The 25,299-nt window shown below is 44.4% G+C and overlaps 2 protein-coding genes across 3 annotated transcripts in view; both read right to left on the reverse strand.

Annotated features, from left to right (window-relative positions):
• rab6ba (RAB6B, member RAS oncogene family a) overlaps positions 1–4,986 on the reverse strand; it is a 47,825-nt gene extending 42,839 nt beyond the window's left edge. Inside the window, exon 1 of one of the 2 annotated variants that reach the window (XM_076726635.1) lies at positions 4,717–4,986. In XM_076726635.1, coding sequence (XP_076582750.1) covers positions 4,717–4,786 — 70 coding nt within the window. In that variant the 5' untranslated portion in view covers positions 4,787–4,986. The remainder of the gene's footprint in view (positions 1–4,716) is intronic. The other variant, XM_076726636.1, reaches the window with a different exon arrangement.
• A 1,768-nt stretch (positions 4,987–6,754) lies between these two features.
• Positions 6,755–22,801, reverse strand: slco2a1 (solute carrier organic anion transporter family, member 2A1). The gene is made up of 14 exons (XM_076727144.1): positions 22,628–22,801; positions 17,204–17,341; positions 16,078–16,240; positions 15,327–15,536; positions 14,423–14,521; positions 14,192–14,331; positions 13,269–13,341; positions 12,989–13,153; positions 12,451–12,655; positions 10,861–11,008; positions 8,788–8,951; positions 8,292–8,356; positions 7,657–7,777; positions 6,755–7,562 (listed from the first exon to the last, which is right to left on the reverse strand). Exons 1-14 carry the CDS (start codon positions 22,685–22,687, stop codon positions 7,442–7,444), a joined length of 1,872 nt encoding a protein of 623 aa, XP_076583259.1. The 5' UTR covers positions 22,688–22,801; the 3' UTR covers positions 6,755–7,441.
• Positions 22,802–25,299: the final 2,498 nt, after the last annotated feature.

A 25,299-nucleotide genomic window follows, 5' to 3' on the forward strand; every position in this document is an offset into this window, starting at 1 on the left:
TTGCGTAAAGTTAGAACCGAGCAGACAATACAAACGCTACCAAACCGACCCACATGAAAATCACAGCAGTGTTCTCACAACACATTTCATCTGCAGCCTCCTCTGATTCACACCAGCAAGAAGAAGATTTTCTCACCACTGAATGTTTGTCTCAGTTTCTGTTTCTGTGAGGAAACGGGTGCAAAAGCAGGCTCCACATACGTTATCGACACATCAAGTCCGGAAGCAGCTTTTAGAAGTGCGTTGCAAATCAAACTTGTCTATGCTGAGCCAAAGCAGAGCATATTACCTCATGGACATACATCCAGGATAAAGTGCTGCACTACCTACTGTACTGCATGCAAAAAGATAGGAGGATCCAAGTGTTTGGTGTCGACCAATCCGGACAGAAGAGTGACCTGGCTTCTGTTTGCTACTGTATTTCTCCATTTCCCTCTGCCTATCAATGTACAATGTCTGTATAAACAGCTGCATATTATTGATGTGTGCATGTGTGTGTAAATATGTCGTATCTGTATCTGCATCTGTGGTTTCACAGCCTCAGTGAGGAAATGTGCTGGCTGCTCCCTGCCCGGGCAAGCCAAAACTCAGAGTTTCATTTGCCCAGAAAGCTGCTCCCTGGAGGCACGGTGATTGATGCATTAGACAAGCAACTAAACCCAACTTTGAAGCATATTGGTCCGGTGATTCAGCAGTATTTTGAAGCCAGCTCCCGTTTATGCGATGGCAATCTCTGTGCAGTGAAAGATGGAAGATGGCATTTTGATTCAGTGAGCAAAATCTCATGGCAGCCATGCGAATGCTTCTACCAAATGTATTCCCATCTGTTTGTCTGAGGTGAAGTGAAGCATGCAGCGGGGGATTACCTCCAAACAATTAGCTTTTACAAAGTACCATGCAGCATTGCTCCTTTGAAAACGTGCCTATGGCAAAACATCTATGGCCCAATAAATGCAGCGCAGTAATCTGAGGTGTTCTAACAATGACCTGCTACATTGCTCTGAGGCTGGAACTTGCAAAATGCTGTTTCTGCCAGGAGCGTGGGCACACAGACTTGGAAACAGCTGATTGGCCCGCTTAAAGCCTTCAGCTTTGTCAAGGAAATCTTTAGCCAGGCTCTTTTGTACAGGCAGTGTAGAAAACACCCAAAGAAGTATGCAGGAGGACAGACTTCCTGACAGCTCATTTAACATTCTGCCTGCTTCCACCCACTTAATCTGGAGCCCCCACCTCTCTGACGTTAGCTGATTCTTTTATGAAAAACAGAACATCATGCCATCTTTCCCTTTATAGACACATTTTTCAGACACTTTCACCATTATGGGCCTTGAATGTACACAGGAACTATCAACCCAGAAAGAACAAATGGTCCTTTCGGCGCAGCCTCTGTGCTCGTGCCCCTGTTCCTGACACACTTGAGTCCAGTAGTCTGCATTAATAAATGATAGTGGCAGAGCTGACGGGATTCACGCCCGCCTGGGCACCAGCTGCAATTATAGCCGACATGTCAGAGAGACACAGCTCCACCGGAGACGACCCAATCAGACGCGAAGTCGGCGCTGCCACTGTCTGGATGAGCACCGGTTGACAAATAAAGTCGCCTCGCAGTGATAACAGGCGCAGACTTCAGTCCCCCAGACTGGCTGGGACCCCTCGCTGCAAACCTGGGGGTCCCCAGTGCCTTCAGAGTTCAACAACCTTGGCCATTTTACCAGAGCGGCTACAGAATGAGGCCAACCACAGCACGTTACTTTGTGAAATCCCTACAAACCTCCACGATTTTATGAGGCCAAAGGTTTATCTGCTGATCAAACATTACAGCAGTTACCAAAATTAGCATCCAGTGGTGACATCAGCAGTAATTATGGGACATGCTGATTGTATCTGCTGAATCTATAAATCAAAATGCAGTATTATACTACTAATCTGTTAATACAATGCAGTATTATACTACTAATCTGTTAATACAATGCAGTATTATACTACTAATCTACAAATTAAAATGCAGAACTATACCAGTAATCTGCTAATGCAATGCACCACTATAACCTAATGTACAAATTACAATGCAGTACTGTACTGTACTGATCGACCCGCCTGCATACACAGCATCTGAACTAAGCTCCACATGGACAAACTAGAACAACTATTCTGCATAATGAGTGATTTTACTTCTGATTATTTTTATTTGTATGGCTCCTTTCAACAAAGAAGTTCAGAACTTTTACTCGTAATGGAGTATTTCAGACTATGATATTTCATCTTTAATGAAGTAAAAGATCTGAGCACTTTTTCCTCCGCTGATTAATATTAATAAATCACTCCACACGCACCACCCAGGTACAACAAACCCCCCCTCTGCTGTAGAAATCCTTGAGGAAACACAGTTTCCTCATCAAATGTTTCCCATAAAGGAATCTTTTCCTGCAATGAGTGCAAGCTACAACCAACAAAGCAAGGTGCACCATTATGGACTGTAATTACTACGTGGCCCACATTGCCTATGATGACAAATGCTCCTCATTAATAATTTAGGCCAACTTCATATATGTGTTCATACATGACACACGTCTGTAATTACTGCGGATATTACAGAGCACAGAGTCCTGCATGAAGCCTGAGAAGCAGCCTGTCTAACCTGAGGCCCAGAAGCCTCGCATTTATATTACTACCAGCTTCCATTCAGTGTCTAAATGATCATAAAGAGAGATTAATCTTTGTATTTGAAGTATGAATCATTGAGGCTTACGAGAGCCTGAAATAAAGCTGCGCACACACGCACACACACACGCACGCACGCACACGCACGCACGCACGCACACACACACACACACACACACACGTAAGACAATGAGATCAATTCATTCTCCTCTGCTGGAGACCTCCTTTGTGCCATATAATTCTAAAAAACTATAAATCCTTTTTAATGCTTTACCTTTCATTGATTAAGGAAGTTTGGCCATCACTCATGATGTCCAAACATTCAGCCAGGTTCTCTGGCAGGACGCAGCACACTCCCTGATATTATGTTTGTGCAGTCAAATCCCCTTTGGCTTGTTGCTTGGCACTTAATATCATAAAATTACCCCAGAGTAAAGCCAACAACAGGCCCGTGTTTAAATACGATCTATATATACTGTGTCTAATTTACTTTCATTCAGAGGTGAACGCACTGTGATAAGACAGAGAGGAGATTGTGAAGCTTCACAGGTTTCAAAGAGTAATCTGAAGCATCACATTTAATAACCTTATAAACAGACGCCTCACTGCACTGAATCCCATCTTAACTCGGGCTACAACTGATGATTTTCCTCAGTGATTACTGACTGTTTTTTGTTCAGTCTTTTTAATATCAACACTTCTATCTTTGTCTGACCAGCAGTACAAAACCTGAATACTGAATTTACAACGATACAGAATAGAAGCAACCCCTCTCATTAGACAAACTAGAAGCAGAGAATAATTGTTTGACTTTGTTGATGATTAACTGGCGGTTGATTTCTTTTTGATCAACTGGCCAATTAACTGACTAATCGTTTGAGCAGTAGCCTTAACCATGAGCGCTGCAGGGTACCGTCAATTGACAGTATGTATTCTGAGGATTCCTTTAAGTTCAGCTCAGCCATCTCATTGTTCAGTGATCATTCGGTATAGAGCCAGTGTTTGGTTGAACAGACATTTCACAACATATATCCACTATGAAACAGACAATAAGTACGCTACCCTGCTGAAAATGGAAGAATATACTACGTAATGCAAGACCCCACTATACTGAATGATCAATAGGGCCTTCTGAAGTCCTGAACCATGACTAATGGGATTCATTTGGCTGCTGAACACCTCTGACTTCGACCATAAACAGAGCTGCTCTGCTCAAAACACAAAGTAAACCTAAAGATTCACATCATGCCTCATCCAGCTCGGTGTCACACTGAAGCCTCAGAGCAGGAGACGCCTCTGAATGTCTGAGGGTGTGGGTGAGTGGAGCTTGGGATGGAGGCCCAGATAAAAACAGATAAATCAAAGATGAGTCTCCACATGACAGTGATTAATAGAACAAGTCATCGTGCAAAAGCACAAACTTGGTCAGCTTCAGCAGGCAGACTGGATCAACTCCAGGGCAGAGACTGCAGCCGTACAAGTTCTCTCACCGCCGCTGACAGCCTGGGTGTGTCTCAACACAGGAATATTTACCAAGTTGGATCATCCACAGCATCAGACCCGAGGCTGCACAGTCTACGTGCACATATTCAGGCTCTTTCACCGAGCATCACTCATTTACAGCTGATGCTGTGTAAACCCTAGTGTTTCAAACTAATAGCCGTCTTAAACGCTTTAAAAGGCAGACATTAAAGCATCATGAGAGCTTCTGGTATTAACTGTTAAACTTCGAGACTGCGGGCGACAATTCACGCACTCCAGCCCATTGTGTGAAGCTTTACAGGCTGCTAATTTGATTAAAACAATGCCGTCCCCTCCCGAGCCTCACAAACTGAAAACACACATTTCACCGGAGAAGAAGAAGACATTTTTCTTCTTCTTCAGTTTAAAAGCTGTAACTCCAAACGGACGCTTAACCGCCAGACTAGCTAGCTCAACGTCCGTCAATTCAACGAGGTGAAGTTACCGACTGACCAGCAGGTGCAACGGGTTCAACCACCCAAAAAAAAAAAAAAAAAAAAAAACAACTTCTCGGGAGAATTAAACATGTCTTACCACTTTGCTCCCCCAGAAAGACGAGTTTGAATTTTCTTAAAGGGTTCCCAAAGTCGCTGCCCACGGACATTTTGAGGAGGAGGAGGGGGAACTCTGGACGGCGGAGGACAGTCTGAGTGTACTTGTGTGTTTCCACCCGAGTTCGGTGCTGGTAGGTGGGGATGCTGGGTGGAAAAGGCGGTGATGTTGCTCTCCGTTCAGCCCCGCTCTCTCTCTTCGTGATGGGAACACACTGCTGCTGCTGCACCGGTCCGTGACGTTGGAGGTGGGTTTTTCGTTTTTTTCTCACCGGAGGGCCCTTTGCGCATGCGCGGCCTCGCAGCCGTGCTATAAAATGACGTCATGTCATAGGGAGAGGCTGGCATGTAAACTGCTGCTATCTCCAGTTTCATCTGTCTGCAACAACTTCCTCTCCTGGGTTAACCCACATTATTTAGACACCGGCTCTCATTTGTACACTTTCCAAACATAACAAACAAGCTAATATTTTACATTATACTTAAAGGGCTGGTCCAGTGATTTACCATTTCAGTCCCATAAAGTTAGTGAACTTGGTCAGGGACAGATTTTTAAAGGAAAGAAAAGAGGCTGAGATATCTTGACTTTCAGTCAGGCCAGCGTGGATGAAGCTCATTAAAACACCGGATTCTTTGATAGGATCTCTCAATTAGCCTCCTTGTCTCATAAATGTTCAAGTTCTTCATTTGTCACATGCACAACAATTACAGTGAGGCAATGAAATCCTCAACTCTCAAAAAACAAAATGTGTAAAAAGAAAATCACAAAAGTTAAAAAAATACATAAAGTAATTCATAAATTAAAATATAGGGGAAATACATATATGACAATAAAATGTAATGTAAGCCATAATGCTGAGGCAGACAGGTGATCAGTGGTGATGAAATGAATAAGCTGTGTGTAGAGAGGTTGTGCACTCATGTCATGTATTTGTACTTGTATATGCTTTGGGTACAGGACAGGTAAGAACAGGATGCAGACAGGTAATGCACATTAATATACATATGCTGGTGTGATGGTTTAAAGGTGCGGGAGTCATTCTGGAGGAAGACCGTTCATGGTGCCATCTCTCCATCTTCACAGTGTGATTGTACGTTAGCATGCCAGGCTTAGCGACCCCCCCCCCCCCCCCCCATCTCCCCTCCCCCCTGTGCTGTGCACCAGCACAACGCCACCTGTTGCTGATTGGCTGGAACAGTGCTGTGTGGCTCCGTCCAGCCACTTTGTTTTTTTCCCATCTGCAGAGCTGTGAGGTTTTATCAGGACACGCTGAATAAATAAATAATTAAATGTGAAGACAAAGCCACAGAAAACATGATTATTACATTACAAGACTCCCAGTGAACTGTGCACTGATCTTCAGATGGAAAAAAAATATACGTGATATTCATGTATCACAGTAAATACACAAATATCAACATATATTTAATATGAATATATAAAAGTGCAGTATTTAATCACCTGTATTTATATGTGTGCTCTGTGCAGGTACAGTATGTATTATGCAGGTATGTATCGGACTGTTTTCCATACCTGGACATGTACACCTGTGTGATTCACTGTACAGTTATTTCCAGTTCCTACTGATATATGACAGTGTACATGGCTCACACAGATCAGTAATGCTGTAATTTCATATTGGGATTAGGACTCTGTCTCACTGTCTATAATGCCGGCGATTTTGTGTCTTGCAAAACATTCTCATGACTGTACAAAATGAAATTTTCCATATGGGGAGAGACACACATGGCCTATCGAGGCACTGTTGACTCCCTCAGCCCCCCTTTCTGTCCTCTATGCATTGTGTACCTCTTGGCTCCACAACACTATGGCCACAATATTATCTAAAAATGCAGGCCCCCCTTAGCTGATAGTGTACTGTGCAAATCTGAAATTAATTAAAGTACCATAACCAGCTGTCGCGCAGTAAAGCTGAAGCATTCAGAGCTGCTGACTTTGCTGTGTTGGCAGCCGTCAGGATGTAGATTAAGTGAACAAACGACTCCATGCTGACGTGATTCATGGTAATGTATATATTTTTATTAGCTAGTAATGCTTACACATTTATGCACTCCACAACAACAACCGTATAACCACAGCAGTAGATAGAATTAATACGTGTGGTTAATTGAATTTATGTGCTTGATATCTGAAAAATCATTAGCATTGCAATTAAATCGAGTGTTAATAGGTGATCATACATGAAACGAGTACTGCAGTTAATCACAGATGTCTCTGTGTATGAGACAAACATCTATAAAAATATACTTAAATATTAAGCTAATAGAGTTAATTCGTTACAGAATATGTTCCCACTGGAAATAGAAACCTGAGTAGATTCCTTCCTTATAGGAACAAGTAATACACAAAGATACTGATGTGCTGCTCGAGCTCTCATCACTGTCTCAGGTGGAACGTGTTGTGAGGTACCACGCAGGAGAGGCCTTCCAGCCGTCCTCTCGTCACTAATAATGAGTGGATTCCAAGCTTTAAAGCTTTAAAAACATCTTAAATTTTCCCTTTTGGGAAATTCTTATCTTAACTCCAGCCAATGAAGCACCAGGTAGGGAGGTGGGCCCACAGACTCTGAGGTCAGCGTCCTGGCTGTGGCTCTCTGCCACTGACACCAGCTTTGCTCAGCACACTTCAAAATGCTGAAGGCCACAGCGGAGACAGAGATGCTCGGATCAACGGTGATGCAGCAGGGTCACAGTGGTCCTTCAGGCCTCTTCTCCAGACTGTACTCCTGGGTCCGCTTCACCTTCCAGCCCAGCATCGCCAGCAGGACGATGCCCATGACCTTATAGCCCACCTGTAAGCCCAAATACCTGCAGACAGATAAAGATAGGTGATTGTCAGCAGCGATGTGGACGCGCTCCGTCCGTGCATGCGACATCTGCTCCGAGCGCTGAGATTTCTCACCTGTTCCTCAAGATGTTGTTGTCATAGTAACCGCAGCTAAACTTCTTCCCGCACACATGTTTCCACCAGATACACGACGTATCGATGGCCATCCCGAAGAGAGCGGGGGCAGGAAGCCAGGCTGGGGGGGGCGAAAGATGGACATTTATACATTTATTTAAACTTAATTATGGACATTTTTAGCCTCAGGTCTGTTTTTACTGATAACAGCATGTTCTCCACTGACACGTTTATTTCATGTCACTTTTTATTTTGTCACTTCTGTGTCACACAAATTTTATTCCAGAAAAAATCATCTGTATGTAAAACTTTGTAATTCTATAAAGGAATAAAAATGAATCTCCATAAACCTGTTGGTAAATTAATAAAATAAGAATGATGGAATAACAATAACAATAATGAGCTTTCAGAATTTCTTAAATTGCAGCACAATTTAGTGTGTAATTTATATATTTTCCACAGTTAATTCAAGGGATTATTATTTCTTAATGTCTGTTTAATATTGGCCGCTTTAGGACTCCATACAACAGTGAGCTGGAGGATATTTTGGCATTATAGGGCAATTTGACATAATGAAGTGTTTCATTAATACAATAATTACTGATTCATATGACGGTGTTTGTGTCCTAACTTACCCAATAACCTCATGAGTAAAAACTGAATTCCTATAGCAAATGACTTCTCCTCAGATGGAACAGATCTGAGAAGAACAGGAAAAGAAATTAGAGGGTCAATACCTGCATTTCTACTGGTGTCATTTTTTAATAAAGAGCATCACTGAACAGCAGTGGCAGCGATAAATGAACACATGTGGTTTGTCCTGCATTAAAAAACACAACTATTCTTAATTAGTGTGAGATCACTGAGTTGATCTGCTCCACAATCTTTACGCACCCTTGTAAAACTAATTTACCATCAAATTTCATCTATTTACTTCCGTACGTTCTTCGCTCTCATACATGAAGTCAAGCTAATGCACTCATTGATTAACTTTTTATGGACCTGACAGAGATTGTTAAAAACAGGAGCAGCAGCTAATGTGGAGAAAACGGCCATAAAAGCCTCTGAAAACGTGTTGAGAATCAGACAGAGCACGTGAATGTGGGCTGATTCGCTGCCGCGCCTCCTCACCTGAGCACCATCATGTACATGGGGTTGTGAGTGAGGCAGGCGATCAGCGACGCCAGAGAGATGACGAGTATGACGGGCAGGAGAAAATGAGGGCAGCTGTTCGGACAGGGCGCCGGGCGAGCGTGACTGTGGCTCCCAGATATACACCTGCAGTTGGTATACAGCTGCGTCCAGAGAGAAAACAGAGGAAAGAGTCAGTTTGTTAAACGAACGAAGACATTTTACCTTTGTTGTTTACATCCGCTGTGATGCCTGCTCTCCCCTCTCACATCGTGCTAAATGCATAAATAATAAATCTGCTTTCTTGCCGAGTGTTCGACAAGAAGATCGATACCACTCTCTCATGTTTTCACACTAAATGTGAAGCTACAGTCAGCAGCCGGCTAGCTTAGCTTAGCATAAAGACTCACCACCTTACAGCTGCTGGTCGTTTTAACATTTCAGTTTTCATATGGAGTAAACAGACGAGACATAACATGTTGACACACTTTTGGACGGAGCCAGGCTCACTGTTTGCACCTGCTTGCAGTCTTTATGCTAAGCTAAGCCAGGTTTATGCTAAGCTAAACCAACTGTCCCCTGGTTTAGCTTCATATTTAGCGTATGGAAATGAGAGAGGTAGCGACCTTCTCACCTAACTCTCAGCAAATAAGCATATTTCCCAAAAAGTATGCTTTTACACAGACGACCTTAAAGGAACATAACAAGCAAAGAAAGACTTGCTTTTTCTCTGAAAACATGGAAAGCACCACATATTGTTAATGGATGATAACATCATGCAAGTGACAACATACAAGTGTGTTATATGTTAACAGTGAGCGGCAGTGACACACAGTCTGATTTAATCGGATTTAATGGAAATATAATACGCCGTCACCTTCAGGTACAACCCAAAGTGAAAGTGTTTTCCACAGTTTATTTCTTACGCTTAAAGTGAATTTAACAGAGTAGCTTATGAATGTAAAAATAAATGATTAAAACCTTTGTTCAGCCCCTGATTAAATTCCACTTTCAGCTGCTCACTTGTGGACTGAATCCAGAGGAAAGATAAAATAATTATTGTGTGATTTCTCCTGTTTAATCCACTGAGCGAGCTGCAGCCATCACTGTCTGCGTTTGTGCCTCAGTGTTACACAATGGTCTTACATGCTGAGTCAAACTGACTAATACTCTATTAGCAGTCACACAATCCACCCACTGGAGGATTATTCACAAGCTGTGACGTTTAAATACAGACGTCCGGTCCCTCTTGAAACACCTCCTATATGCTGTGTGACTAATAAGCATCGATCGGGCATTGATCATGAGCCGCTTGTGTCCTGTTAGCAGCAGGCTAACAGGATGCTCGTCCATCATGTATGTGCTGTCGGTCTGGGGCTTCGGATCACTGCTGGTATGAAACGTGATCACTTCGAGGACCACGTGTCACAAACTCTGAACACTGGGATGCTGTGATCTAATTTATGCCTCAAATCTAAGAGGCGTCCCGCTTCCTGTTGTAGGTATCTGCTGTCCAAAGAGCAAGTCTACCCCCTGAAGAGCAGATTTAAAAACACTCTCAATGCGTCTTAATGGCATTTCGTCTGCAGCAGGCATTCCCTGCAGCACTCTGCCCCCGAGTACACAGTTAAAGGTTAATTACAGGCTAATTTACAGATCCTGTGCTGGGACAAGAACCAAACGCTTATTCCTTCATCCCACACTGAGAAAATTGTACAAGATTATAGAAGAAAACTATCCTGGTAATTACTGTTATTATAAGTTTTGAACACTTTTCTCTCCGTCTTGGATGTGATATGTTTCATTTGATCTTTTCAGTAAATGCATCAGGCATTCCTGTCCTACCTGATTAGTCTGCATCAGGTAATTTCACTGATTGCTGTCGATGATTTATCGTGCAGTTTTGTTCCAGTGTTGCACAAATATTCCTCTGAGTTTTGTTTATCTCTGTCACAAGCATGTGTGAATGACTTAACATATACATTTCATATGCAGAATGCATCAACATACAGCAGCCTAACCTGCAGGTGTTTATACTGTGGGAGGAAACCACGAGCAGGTGCTCACACTCACCTGAACCCTGTGGGTGTTGTTGGGGTCTTTGGTGAAGTTGGTGCAGCCAGCATGACAAGGAGAAATATACTCAACGCCGTCAGAGCCACACACCGGGTTGAAGGCGCTGGCGGGGCAGGAGCAGTTGGAGTAGCACCGGGGTAGAGACCTGTGGAGGGCGGAGAGAGACCAGTTCAGAAAACCAGTTCAGGGCTGGTGTTTGAGCAGCACGTGTTTGCTTTTGACTCAGATACATCTGAGCACTTTGTGTCCGCGAGTGTTTGCTGTGGTGAAGTCAAAAAGGCTCAAATATTAAGCTTTCCAGTATTTCAGATGTAATACACACAGATATGAAATCACAAAGAAAACTGAAAGCAAATGAGGCGACCATTCAAGCTTAAACGCAACACAGAGATGAGTTTTCAGCAAAATCCCAACATGATGATGAGCTGATAGCATTTTGTTTAGCCCGCTATCAGATCATTTAAAGGTCCCTGTGAGTTTTTGGCCACTAGTTTAGAGCCACGTTTGAAGGAGTGGCCCCTGATTTATCTGTATAACCTCACACAATACGCTCACCAGCTCCGGGCTGTCCCACTGATCTACAGTCTGTGGCTGTCATGAGCCAGGAAAGATAGAAAGGACTCAGAAAAATCAGGAAAGAAGAAGATTACCAGCTAACCGGCTGCAAACAATGCATTTTCCAAACTAATGGCACAGCATGGATGTGTTTCTGGTTGGGAATGCAGCTGAAAGGTAAGATTGGACCACTTTAGCCCAACTCTTGGTCAGTCTGATCTATAATTTACATATTCATAAGGGCAAAAGCTAAGAAAGGACGTGTCTGTGCTGTATAAAGTGTCCTGTCCTGTCCCTGTGGATGTGTATGTACTGTAGATGCTCCCAGATTTGAAGAACGAGAATAAAAATGTACTCGTGCTTCAGAAACAGAGTGTGACTGTTAGAAATTAACCTGGCGAACAGATGGTTTGTTACACAGAACCATCTGGGAAGTCGTCCATGGAAACTGTTTGGAAAAGGGAAGACATTTCCAAAAAATACTTGGCAGATGATGGGATGGATCTGTCTTTTACCAACTAGCACAGGCTAACTTCAGCTAATCAGATCAACAAACCATATGATGCAGCAGGAGAGCGAAACTCGTGTGGAGGCCAGTCGAGAGAGGAGTGAACACATCTCCACGGAGAAAAGCCTTCAGTGGCCTTTGCTCTTCTGTCAATAGGAGCTGCTGCCTGTTTCTCACTGGATGCTTATTGGTCCAAAACAACTGTGATTCAGTCACAAACGCTGAACTCGAAGGCGAGATTCTCAGCTCAAGTGATCTCTTGTGATCTTGGATGATCTTGCAAATCGAGCTGCCTTACAAGGTCAGAACTTTGTAGGAGTGGCTCCAAAAATGTACTCATTTTGTTAAAGTGTTCAGTGAAATTCACAAATACCAACGATTTCCTCCCAGATGTTGACTTGACTTTAAGAACTTAACTGAGCTGGTAGGAAATTCTGGGATTTGGGGTCAACAACTGTATACATCAGCATACAGCACAAAAATCATCATCATCATCATTATCATCACCAGTGCGCCCCACTCACCCATACTGTCCGATCTGGTAATGATTGACCTCGGAGACTTTCTGTGTGGGGCAGCCCATGAAGAAGAGCGGGACACAGAGGAGGGTGGAGGTGGTCAGCATGACCACGGAGAAGCGGGGGATGGTCTTCAGAGAGAGACCCGCCCTCTTCATGATGACCCCGCCCATCAGCATCCCCACCGCTACTGCAGGCAGGTTCACAGCACCTGGGAACCAGAAAGAGCCCATGAGAGGAGGGCAATTATGGTCGACTTAAAGGTCCAGCGTGGAGGACTTAGTGCCATCTAGTGGTGAGTTTGCAGATTGCAACCAAATGAATTCCCCTCGTCTCTGCCTCAAATTACAGTTCACTCTTTGGAAAGTGGCCACGGTGCCAGTGTCCATTAAATGACGGTTTAATTTCACCTCCACTGAGTTCATAAAACGGTTTAATATACCACATTATGACTTGAATTACTGCAACAGCTGACTTTGAGTGCAGTAGTAACCTATAACAGAATCTCTTCCCAAAGCTCCATCTTTTATCCTACAGTACCCACCCACGAGCAGGCTGCCGTAGGCCACTGAGGCGCTGTACTGTCGCTCCAGAAACTTGTTCAGGAACGTGGAGAGACCCGCGATCACTGAGGAGAAGCAGCACTGGGCCAGGACCAGCATCAGGAAGAGAGGGCTCAACAGGAGGTGGACAAACATTCTGGGAAACACTGATCACACACAGACACACACTGATCACGATGCTGGTAAACCTGTGAGAGGACATGATCGCAGCTTATGAGTCTGGCAGGTGGGACCACTGCAGTCTGAGTGCAATACACTTACTCTTCAGGAAGTCAAGTAAAGAGATGTCTGGCTTCTTGAAGTCGTCGTTCATGTCAGATTCACTTCCAATCACCTGGAGAATAATGAGAAGTAAGTATGATGCAGTTTTTCAAACAGAGTTCAAACATACAGGACAGTGTTAAACCTGGAGGATCGCATGTAAACCACATCCTGAAGACTCATTGGTTAAAGTGTCTTTTTTCAGTCTCCTCCAACAAGCCCCTGTCTTCATGCTGCATTCGAGTGACGTGGGAACATTATGCTGGATTGACAGCTCTGTGCAGCAGCTCCACACGCTCATGCATTCAAAGCATGCAGCCGTCAAACATCATAATGAAGATTTCTGCTGAGGTTTTGTCTGCTTTTGCTCCTTTTTCGTGCTGAAATACAGGACTTTACTTTTAATGTGTTTTTATAAGAAACAAAACATTTTTTTGTGTCAGAAAATTATCGTGTGTCACTGGTTTCCAGCCTGTTTTGACTATTGACCTCCATCAACACCACCTGTTGTTCCAGGTGTGTTCATTTCAGCTGATGGCCCTCAGCCTGCTGAACATCTTTCATCATCTGAATCACAAGATTCATCCCTATATTTTTAACAAGTCCTGAACAAAGCTGGAGGAGCCGAAATGTGGTTTCACAAACGTGAGGGAGATAAAGATCTGGCTTTACCTTCGATATCGATTTCTGTAGAATGTTTGAAACATTCATGTCAAGAGAAATTATGTCAGCTGTAATGTGGAGTTATGTGTTAACACTGAAAAAATGTCTGATTTGCACCTTAAAGCTGGTGAAAACTCAGAGGAGGAAAACTATAACATGCAATGCTGACACACAGCCAGCAGGTGTCAGTAACAGACGAGAGACGAGTTCCATCATCCATCAGACACTTCAAGCCAATGTGTAGTCGCTGTGTGACTCACTTCATGTTCTACAGGCATTCTACGGGGGAAGAAGAAGTAGGGGATGGAGGTGAGAACCAGGCAGCCCATGGTGATGAGCAGGCCCATCCACCAGGCCCCCACCCAGCGGGGGTCACCCGGTCTCAGCTCCAGTTCTGCTCCTGCAGAGACCAGAGACGACAGTGAGACACCTTTCCTGCTTCAACCTGTCTGGAAAATAACTCCGGAGAAGACCTAAGACCTGATCAGTACCTAAACCAGTTCTGTCCACGTCCACGTAGATCCGCAGCACGACGGAGCCCAGCAGGTAGCCAATGGCAGGCCCGAATACAGATAGAGCAAACAGGATGGCTGTGAATGAAAAATGGGTTATTCACACGGCAATATTCTTCGACAGGTTAATTTAGGCTTTTATGCATTCAAGGCTCTAAAAGAAAAAAGGTTTTATCTCCAAAGTCTCTCCAACACGTCGCCTCTCTGCTCTGTCTCTGTGGGTGAACAGGCTGAAAAAAAAGCTGCTCAATCTTTTGAAGTTTTGAAACCTGAAATCTGATGATTTTATCAAAACATGGTGAATGACGCTGGTAACAAAAGTCAGCTGATAGGGGAGTTTTTATGTCTCTCGTTTGACCTCAGTGAAAGCTGATTTTTATCATTAGCTAACACGCTAACTTACTGACGTACACCGCTGCTGAAGATTTAATGTTATTATTCATGACTCACGTTAATGTGAACACTTTACACATGAAGACAAAAAATTATTGAAATAAAACCTTTAAACTAAAACTATCAGTTTAAAGTGAAAAATACTTTCAGGTCTAAAAACCATGTTTCTGAATTCAGTTCATTAATGGATTTTGTGTATTAAAACAATAGTTTTTTCATGAAATCCACTGCCTAAAAAGATCTTTACTGCTTTTCAGTTTGTCTCTCTGGGATGTGAAACCTTTAAACCTCAATATCTGAAGACAGAAATGATTAATTCCAAGGTGACGAAATACTGATATTCTGAATCTTCACGCTCGTACATGAAAGAGCTTCTCAGCATGCGAGTGTGCAGAATCACTCTGAATAAAACTGAGTAACACTGTGAACTTCAGATTGTGTTCTCTCTATCTGCACGAATCCATCTGCTGCTGGACTGCAGCTCATTCACCTATGTAAAGAGGGGAGTTGGCAGGTCCAGCGAAATCATCTATGTATGAAATCCCAAAGGGCTGGATGGGCACCGAGCCGATGCCGAAGAGCAGCTGAGCGCTGCCCATGAGCAGCCACAGGTTGTTGGTGTCGGCCAGGCGCCTCGTCTCGTCTCGGCCGCACGCCGGGTCGCTCGCGTTGCCCTGCAGGTTGCAAATGTCGTGGCGATCTGGATCCCAGCAGGTGGTGGTGACACATGGGCAGGAGGAGAGGGAGGAGAGACAGTGAGAGTTGATGACAGGCCAGTGTTTGCTGATGTCCACCTACTTTAATTTCCTGAAGCTTCTCTGGCCCTTCGCTGACACTCTGTTCAGAGCCAAGGTACTTTGACTGGGGGCAAAGTGAAAGCAGGAACAGGGAGATTGTTATTGCAAATTAAATGCCCTGGAGGGGAAACTAACCTCCTTAGCTTTCAGCGAGTGCATAGAGATTATGAATTTCCTTCTGATATATGCAAAAGTTCAGCTGGAGAGCATCAGAAAGGCTCTCTAAACACACCGTTTGCTGCAGAGCACAGAACAGCAGGCACTTGTTGCCTTTGCTGAGAAGATGCTGCAGCGTTCTGGATGAACCTTCGAGTAAAGTCTCATAAATTGCACTGACATATTTGTACATTCATGAGTCCCCTGGACTGAGTCACATCAGCTGTCACAGCGGCGCTGCTGGAGACAGAGAAGCTGCAGGGCGTCACATTCAGCTCTTTGTCTTACTGTGTAAAACAGAGTCGTATTCATAGGGCTGGGAGAGGAAGTGAGGTAAGGTCAGGATCATGGCGCTGACGGCCATCAGCAGTCCTCCGATTCCAATGAGGCGAGGACGGTGAACCCGATTCCCAAAGTAGCTGACGAACACGATCAGCAGACTGTTGCTGACCTAAGAGACAGACACAGACACACGTTTCAAAGAGGATCCACAGGGAGCATTTTCTACCTGCGGGACAGGTACGCTCGTCACACCAGCCCCTCCACACAGAGAGCGTGAAGGTGCGGCTCTCACAGTTTTCCAACATTTCTAAACCAAATGTAGAAGAGACCAGTTTTTCAGTGTGGTCTGCAGACAACGCAGGCACAGAAATGTAAAAATTAGCATAAATTAGCATTACTACGTGGTAATTTAAGTTCAATATTCACACTCCTTGTCGCTCTGTATTGTTCTTCACCAGCTCCTGTGAGAAATGTCGGGCTCTTCAGCTGCTAAATGCTAGTTGCTAACATTCTGTAATGCTTGGGGCTGAGCAGTTATTGTGCAGGTTTTGGGAAAAAGAAGATGGACACTGAATCTGGAAACGAGGCTGATGAGAGAGAGTCGAACCACAGAGCTGTGAGCCGGCAGACGCTCACCAGTTCTGCAGTGCTAAGAGGAACCACTGCCGAAGAACCTTCTCTGTAACTCCTTCGTTCTTCGTGCAACAAACCTGCCTGATCTGCACATGCAGTTCAGCATTTTAGAGGCTGTTTGGTTGTGTTGTTGTGTGTACAGGACGCGCTTCTGTGCTGTTTGTATTTTTGTTTTTGTGCTACTGAACTGAAAGGTAGCAATTGTCCGAGTGAAACCCAGTGATTTAATGAGAGGTCATGCATACTTTAAACCCCAAAGCAAATGGAAAATATTCATTCAAATCCGGCACCCTCCTCGACGAGCACGTCCGGTACATTCTTCTATTATTCTTATCTGTAATAAACCTGTTCCACAATACTGGAGTCTGGCTTGAAATGTCAGGAAGTGTGATTTTTGATATGCTGCTTGTTCTCTGCTTCCTCCGCTGTCATCAGTAGCCTTGAAATAAATCTATCATGATCTCCGACTGTGCGAGGGTGTGTTATTGTTGGCTCGTACCTCGTTGAGTGAGGAAATGGTTCCTGAGGAGTAGCTGCTGAGGCCGTAGCGTCTCTCGATTGTGGTGATGATGCTCTTGAAGTAAGCGCTGTACAGCAGCTGGGAGAACTGCAGGAGGCCGTGGCAAAGGACAAACAGCTGGGACAGACAGACAGACAGACGGACAATACATGAGGCTTCAGTCTCAAATTCTGGCATGTGAAGGATAATGGCTAATACATATTTCTGTCCGTTTCCATCATGAATATGTGTCCCAAATGTCCAGTATGCTCTGACAAAAGCTTTGATCTGGAGCTAAAATTAGTCCATTACAGCTGTAAGAGACGTTTGGCTGCACTCACACCGAGGCCGAACAGACTCCAAGTGTTCCCAGGAAAAGAGAACAATTCAGAGGAACCGCGCTGCCATCAGAAACAGTACATGTGTCATCAAAAAGTGCCTGATTCGTGTTAAACGCAACTGAGATGACGTGACGTTCACCCGATGGAGCGGCTTCATCTCTGCAGTGGAGATGCGATAATGAAAGTGGAAAACAGCTGTTTCTCAAGTACATGGCACAGCTTACAAGTACCAACACATCAGGCCTGGACTCTGCTGCATTCTCCCCTTTCAGAGACACGAAACAACATTTTTACATGTTCCAGATAGAAAACAACTGACTTATTACTGATTTATTAAGAGACATGAGACATTTTAATGTCTTAGCTGGTTACAGCTCGTATCATATCTATAATCTCGTCATATGTTCTGAATGTAAAATCTTGAGCTGCAGATTGACTCGTAACTGTGAGATAAGTGTAGTGGAGTAAACAAAAGCCTGAGACGGGACTGAGACATCAAGTCTCACGTCTTGTAACGAAGCCTGGAGTCAGATCCCGAGCATGAAAGGTGTAACCCTTCAGATTTAAGTCCTGGTTTTATAAACTACTGTCATATCAATGGAGGTTGAGCAATAATTGGCCTTTTTCCATCATTCTGTGAGCAACCGTGAAGTGATTTTATGCTGCACACAGTCTGCAGGCAGCAGGATGCAGTGGAGGGGTCTTACGTTGCAGAGAAGTTGGAGGTGCGCAGCCTGTCGCCTGCAGCTCCTCAAATCACCGTTTTCTTGTTTTGTCGATGCATTTTTGACAGTAGTCATATCACAAACAGTCACTGGATCCACTGCTGATATAAAAATACTGATGACAGTAAGTTACCTACTTAAATCAAGTACTTGAGTAAATGTAATCAGTCACTTTCCTTCTCTGGTTTGCTGAAAGTTTTAGCACGATGACACACAGCGGACTGTTATTGTAAAGCCGTTCTTCTTCTGAACTTCCTAGAAACTAAAGCACGGCTCCAAAAGAGTAATGAAACGTGTGAGTCACTGATTTTGGAATCACTGTCAGCCAGTTACTTAACTTCAGCTCTGTGCGTCTCCATCTGATTGCATGATTTTTGGACTTTTCTCTTCACATCCAGAGATGTGGAAAGCTGAAGGTCGCCCACTGGACGAGCTCCCAGTCATCTGGAGGAGCGGCTCGCCTGTCGGGAGGCGTTCACTGACGCCCTGTATGTGGTTTCTACTCGCTGGGGGGGCCATGAATGCAGGAATGACGCTGAAGATACATGTTGAGATTAGGAGTGAATTTGTAAAGAAAACAGTGATAAATCCAAGCTTTCAGTTTGTTTACCGGCTGCCAGGTTGACTGAGGGAGAACGACTCAGAACACTTAATGCTCCTATTAAAGCTTGGCTTTACGGTTGTTAGCACACACAATAGATGCTTTTACATGGTTTGTAATATTTCATCCTCATTTTATATCAAACAGGCCTCAATTATCTGTAATTCAACAGGACTTATGAACTGGCAGGCAAAGAGAGGCATTTAAATTCAAACAAGAAGTTAGCAGCTCACAACTGTTTCTTTAAACCAGCGCCTGTCAAACCTCTTCTGGATGCCCCCCCATCCACCCCCCCATCCACCCCCCACCTCACAACTTTCATCAGTCATTACCAATGAAACGAGACGCAGCAACAGAAAAGGATCCAAGCTGAATTTAAGGTAAATAAAGGTCAGAGTCAGCAAAACTCTGTTTATTTTCTCTCCATTAATCAAACTGCATGTTTTTCCCCTGCTCAGCAACGCCCCCCCCCCCCCCCCCCCCCCCCGAAGAGGCTCTACACACCCTCCCAGTTTGAGAACCGCTGCTTTATTAACCTTTGACAAAGTCAGATTCATATTTGTACAGCAGATAACGCCTGATGCTCGTGTCATGTTTCAGAGCCAAGCCTCTGACTCTCTGACACTTGGCTTCAACGCTGGAAACACATCGTAGTTCTGATAACACATAATCCATGAAAGTGCAAAATTCCACTTCAGCCATGAAAAACTGCACAAGCAGTGTTTTCTTGCACCTGAACAGGACTGAAGATAACACACGGCAGGGCGGTTTTTCATAATGAGGGAATGTTGTATAATATGAATCGTGGAAAAAAGGGGCCTCAGCGATCCCGTTCAGCAACTCTGTTTGAAGTGGAGGGGCAGGAAGGTGTTTGTGCACCGTCGGATTCTCTGTGGATTCTGTTCATATTTGTCCCTTTTTGACGCTGAGCTCGGTCTCTGTGGACGTTATTGTCCCGGCCTTCAACCCTGCTGCGAGGGGAAGAATTGAGGGAAGTTCACACTTGAATTTCAAAATGCTTTTATTTCAGGGACACGTGTTGGGGTTAAGGCGCTGGATAGCTGGATGGATTTCCATCAGGAAATGTTTTGTTTTCGCTAGAAAAAATGTCCGACCAACTGGGTCAAAAAATGAAATGAAGGAAAAGCAAAGTGCACCAAGTCTCCCAGGATACTTGAAAGAAGCGAAAGCCACAGAATGGCCTCCGTTCATTGTGAAAGGAGCATTAAAAAAAGCTTTGCTGCACAATAGCATCACGATCAAAGGAGCCTTTTCTCTGATTTAAAACAGGTTGAACATTTGCTGAATATGTTTATTCACTGAAAGCACTTTGACGTCTGCCCGCTACACAGCGAGGAGACCGTTAGCTTAGCATAAACACCTGAAACAGAGGGAAACGGTTAGCTATGAAATCCTGGCTACCTCACAGTTAGCTAATTAACATTTTATATATTGTCCGTTTAATCAGGAGCAGAACCTGAAGGTGACGAGGGTTTATGTGTCAGACTGTTTCTTGGCTGAGAGCAGTGACCTCCAGCAGATAAATAAAATAAAAGCTGTTGTTTTTCACGTTTTGTTTCTCGAATGGACAAACGAGATGTAACACGTTAACTCGCGAGCTTCAGGTGTGCTGACAGATGGATTTCGCTAACCTTTGCACAAAGCTAGGCTAGCTGTTTCAACTTGTTCCCAGTCTTTGTGCTAAGCTAAGTAACTGCTGGTGTTAAACAGGTAGTAATGAGAGTGGCATCAATCTTGTTATTTAACTCTGAAAAAAAAAAAAGAAAAAGAAAACATGCTTCAACTCTGCGATGCAACCACAAACATGAGGTGTGGAGAGCAGCGAACGGGAGCCAGGAGCTTTCCAACAATTCAGGATGTAAACATGGGCAGAAACTTGGCTCAGAAACGTGCAGAGATATCCTTAAAGAATGTGCTGGTGGACCCGGGTGCAGACTAGGTGTAGCCTTCAGCAGATAAGTTCAAAGTTGTGGAAAAAGCAAACAGAATGTCCTGACGAAACCGAGCAAACAGAGAGCAACCCCCCCCGAACAGCCTGTACTAACGTCAAGAAAAGATGGATGGATGGTGATTGCTCCCTGAGGAGCAGCTGGCTCTGCGGAGTGCGAAGTGATTTGGTTTCATGTGAAAGGCAACTCGGCCAGCTTTCTGCTCTTTTGTTGCAACTGCCAGACGGGAGGCCAACGGTAATCAAGAGTTCTGGCGTCACGGCTCGGCGTCCACCGCTCACCGCTGCAGGAACGACCAGAAACAGCTTCACCTGCTGCTTCACCAGCTTTTATCCTGAACTGCTCCCATTATCTAAATATACTGTTTCACTGCAGGTACGTTCACGGGGCGCAGGGCGGGTGGAGGTTCGCTGTGACCTCTCAGGCCACCTCCAGGTCAGAGCACGCTGGGTCAGCCTCCCCCAGCCTCGGTCTCAGAGCGAGAACAGGAGAAGATCTGCTGATGTGGACCCACCACAGTCTCTGTTAGGTAACACTCGGAGGGGGTTTTCAGATCAACCATCACATTGTGGAAGCTTCAAAGTTGCTCCAGTTATTGCTTCTGTCACCGTCTGCTCCAGACTCTCAGACCTTCGGCGTGTTAGTCACGCTTCATTCAAACAACACAACACCAATGAAGAAGACATGTCATTTCTCGCTGAGTTTAGCTGCGAGCGACGTGGAGTTTTGCCTCATTATTACTCACAGTGCTGGAACAAACTGTTTCTCTCCCATTGTTGCCATTCAGTGAAGTACAACAGCTCATTCTGGCACTCAGTGGGGTTACATTTCTCCCTCCGCTCCGTTCAGCGAGACTTTTAATACTGAAGAAAACTTTGACTCAGCTGCCAAACACATAAAAATGTCTGTCAAACGTGTCTCACTGATGTATTTAATGAGAGAAAACAACAAGACAACATTTTACTCCATCACAAGCCGACCGAGGCTGATTTAAACGTCTCAGCTGCCACTTCTGGTTGATTAATTGATCAGCTGATTGACAGAAAATTAATTAGAGACTATTCTGATGATTGATTAAGTTGCTTTTCAGGCAAAAATGCCAAACATTCAGTGGCTCTTCACCTTCAGCTCTAAAAGTGGGATAATTATGGTAGTTATCATAGTGAGATTATGATCTTTAAGTAGTTAAAAAGCAAACAAATTCAGTCTTTTTTCTCTTCTGTCTAGTTTTTGCCTCAGGGTACAAATTCAGTAAATGTTCAGCCATTTCTAAATCCTGAAAACAATCAGTAGATTCATCCATGATGGAAAAAATGAACTATTGTACCATCATTTCTCATAAATGTCATTTTTAACTAGACGTTGGTTGAAGCACTCAGCAGTCAAACGGTTCCAGCCAACATCCCTCAGATTAAAGATTAAACAGTGCTCGTCATCTCTGGTCATAAAAGGACAATCAAACATTGAGAAACATGAGAAGAACTTTCCACTCAGCTGAATCAGGACACCTCAGACTTTTGATTCGGACGACTGAAAGTTTAAAAGCTTTTCAAGGTGAGAGTCAGCTCGACACTACGGCCGAGGATCTGTTTATCTGAGGTGGAGATCTGCTCGGGATTGCGCAGGAAGCTCAGGTTTACGCACACAGAAAACACTCTTTTCCTTTAGTTACTTCAATCCTTATCTGTGTCGCATTATGTAATATTAATCTAAACATAAATCAGAAGGATCCGCAGCCGAAGAGGCGGCAGGTGAAAACACATGTCGCCCTGCAGCCTGATGCCTACCTTAATGCTGCAGCACAGCGCGCTCGGCTTCTTCATGTCTTTGGAGGAGTGTTTGTCCATGAGTGCAGCTGGTGTGCGGGGTCCGGGGCGCAGCAGGCCGCCTCTGCAGGTCTGAGTCGGCTCGTCTTTGGTTTCCTTTGGTTTCGGGCTGCGGAGCCTCTTTATGACTGCGGGTGATGTCACCGGACTCGGCCCACAGCTCCACGCGTAAATGTTTTGGAAGTTGTGAATTGGGAACAAACAGTCCCGCGCTGATTGGCTGAGTCACGCGCGAGCCTGTGCAACACTCACCTGTGAGCGTGACCGAACGTGTTCGTCATGATACTCCGGATGAGCGCACGACGCCGCTCCCGTTCAGCGGCTCGTTTTGTGCCGTGAAGAACGCGCGTCCTGCCGCTGAACGGCCGCTTTGTCCTCCGGCCTCATTAATGACGGACTGCGGCTATTTGTGGCTGAAGATAATGAGCAGAGATACTGCTGCTGATGAATGAGTGAATGAATGAATGAATGAATGAGTGGAGGCCTGCTGGAGGAAACTGTGTGTTTGAGGTTTTTTATTATTATTTTGAAATATGGTGGGAAATCAGCCAAAACATCAAAACCTGCTTAAAGGTAAACGTGTTTTAATACACGTGGCGGATTATTATGGGCACTTTTTTTTAAATCCTTATTTTCCATCCATCCATCCATCTATTTTCATGAAGAAATACTGAATCGTTAAAGTTTTATTTCTTCTTGTTTGTGGGCCAACTCCGAAGACATTCAGTCAAACTCAACTGGACTCACACAATAAGTCAGTTTCACAGCAGACGTGTTGACTTGCTTCAGGTGTTACTGTCACGTTATCAATAAGTGTTCAAGCTGTGACTGTGAGCCAGCATGCACAACACCTGCACCCTGAAACTGGAGCGAAATGGAATTCAGCCATCACTCCTATTAATCTTTACGCCTTTGGAAAAGGCTGTGAAAACCCTCAAACTACCAGACAGAGCAGAGCTCAGTGTCCTCCGTTGTCTCTTCAGTCCAAGTCTGATGTCCTCTCTAGAAAAAACGTCCAGAATCAGACCAGATTTTCGGCCCCCTTTCAGTCTATGGTCTGTCCAAAGTATTGAAAAGTGGTTTCATGTTAAGGATTACACAGATTTTGAGCTGCTGGATCAATTTATGGCCTATTGATTATCATACTTGAAGCAGATTTTAAACTGTCATGAAGGTAAAAGTCAAAAATCACCTCGACATACAGAAAACTTTGAAAGGGACTTTAAGAGATTATGAGTGAATGTGATTCTGTTAGGATCAAACGTGTGATGGCTGCTGTTATGACACATTTTAATTCATTATGAAGCATTATAGCAGCTCTTATGATGCGATGTGAGCCTGTTAGGATGCGAGAAGCATGTCACTCTAACACAGTGTGGATGTGGTTTTCACAGAGAGCCTCGAATTAAAGGACGATATTCAGGTTAGTCTGTGTTCAAGTGTAGTTCAATGTAGTTCAATGACATTCTGATTCAGCCAATCAAAGGAGAGAATGAGGTGTTTCAGTTATTTAAATACATGCCAGTAGACAAAATAATAGAAACACAAAAATGCGCTTTGAGGGTCAGAGGTGAGTCAGGTGAAGCCGGGTCCATCTCGTTAAGGTGTGAAGTGACGGCTGCTCCAGTCAGTCTGCTCATCAGGAAACCAGGAAAGTCTCTCAAACCTGCTGCACGTCTGGCTTTCGCTTGCTCAGTCAACCCTCCAGCATTGAGACACAACAGTCTGGTAATGTGAATGTCCACTTACTCAACACGTCCTGCGGCTGCATTGCATTGTGGTCTATTACTATGCTGTAATTGTAGCACTGTGCAGAACTGACACAGGCCCTCTGACGGCGACGGCGAGAAACCCGACGGTGACTGATGTTATTTGGAAAGGACGCCGCCGTCAAACGCCGCTGCGGCTGTGAGGAAGTATCTCGCGCTGACTTCACACCAGTGACGTTCAGCTGGCTCATGACAGACCTGAGAGGAAAGCAGCAGCAGGAACAGAGAGGCTGAGGCACGAAACACCAGAAAACTTGGGTGCTACAATAACTCACTGCTCAGGCTGGCACTGATTCCCACTCAACGTGTCCTCGAACGTTTCAGACAACGAACCGCTGCCACAAGTACAACCGACTGCATGTAAGGACGAGGACTGGCAATGCAGGGCTTTAAGGATTCTGCACAAATTAGATTTCACAAAACTTTCCATTACAGCATCGTGAAGAAGTGCAGCGTTCATGTGACATCGACTTCAGCCTAAAGCTATAGAGGCAAAACAAAAGCAACACAAAGAAAAGCAAGGAAATTAAGCGACGCAGGAATCCATAACAGCGTTCTTAGATTACGCACACGAGGACCTGTGTTTGGTAATACAGATACTTGAGGATTAATAGCTGGAGCTTTACTCATTTGGCTCTTTTTGCTATCAACAAGTGGACGGTTGGCAGCAGCAGAGGCATCGCTGTGGTTTGCAGCTTTGCAGGCTAAACACAAAAACATTCTTGTACCAAAACACTTGGCTTCAACTGTGGCTTTTGTGGTGCAAAACAAACAGTAACGAGGTATCAAGTGAAACAAAGAGAAGAGCTGCTGCTGGATGCACCGCGCGCCTTTGATGAGAGACGAATAAATAAAGAACACGGC

The sequence above is a fragment of the Chaetodon auriga genome, chromosome 3 (genome assembly GCF_051107435.1).
Source record: "Chaetodon auriga isolate fChaAug3 chromosome 3, fChaAug3.hap1, whole genome shotgun sequence".
Classification (NCBI taxonomy): domain Eukaryota; kingdom Metazoa; phylum Chordata; class Actinopteri; order Chaetodontiformes; family Chaetodontidae; genus Chaetodon; species Chaetodon auriga.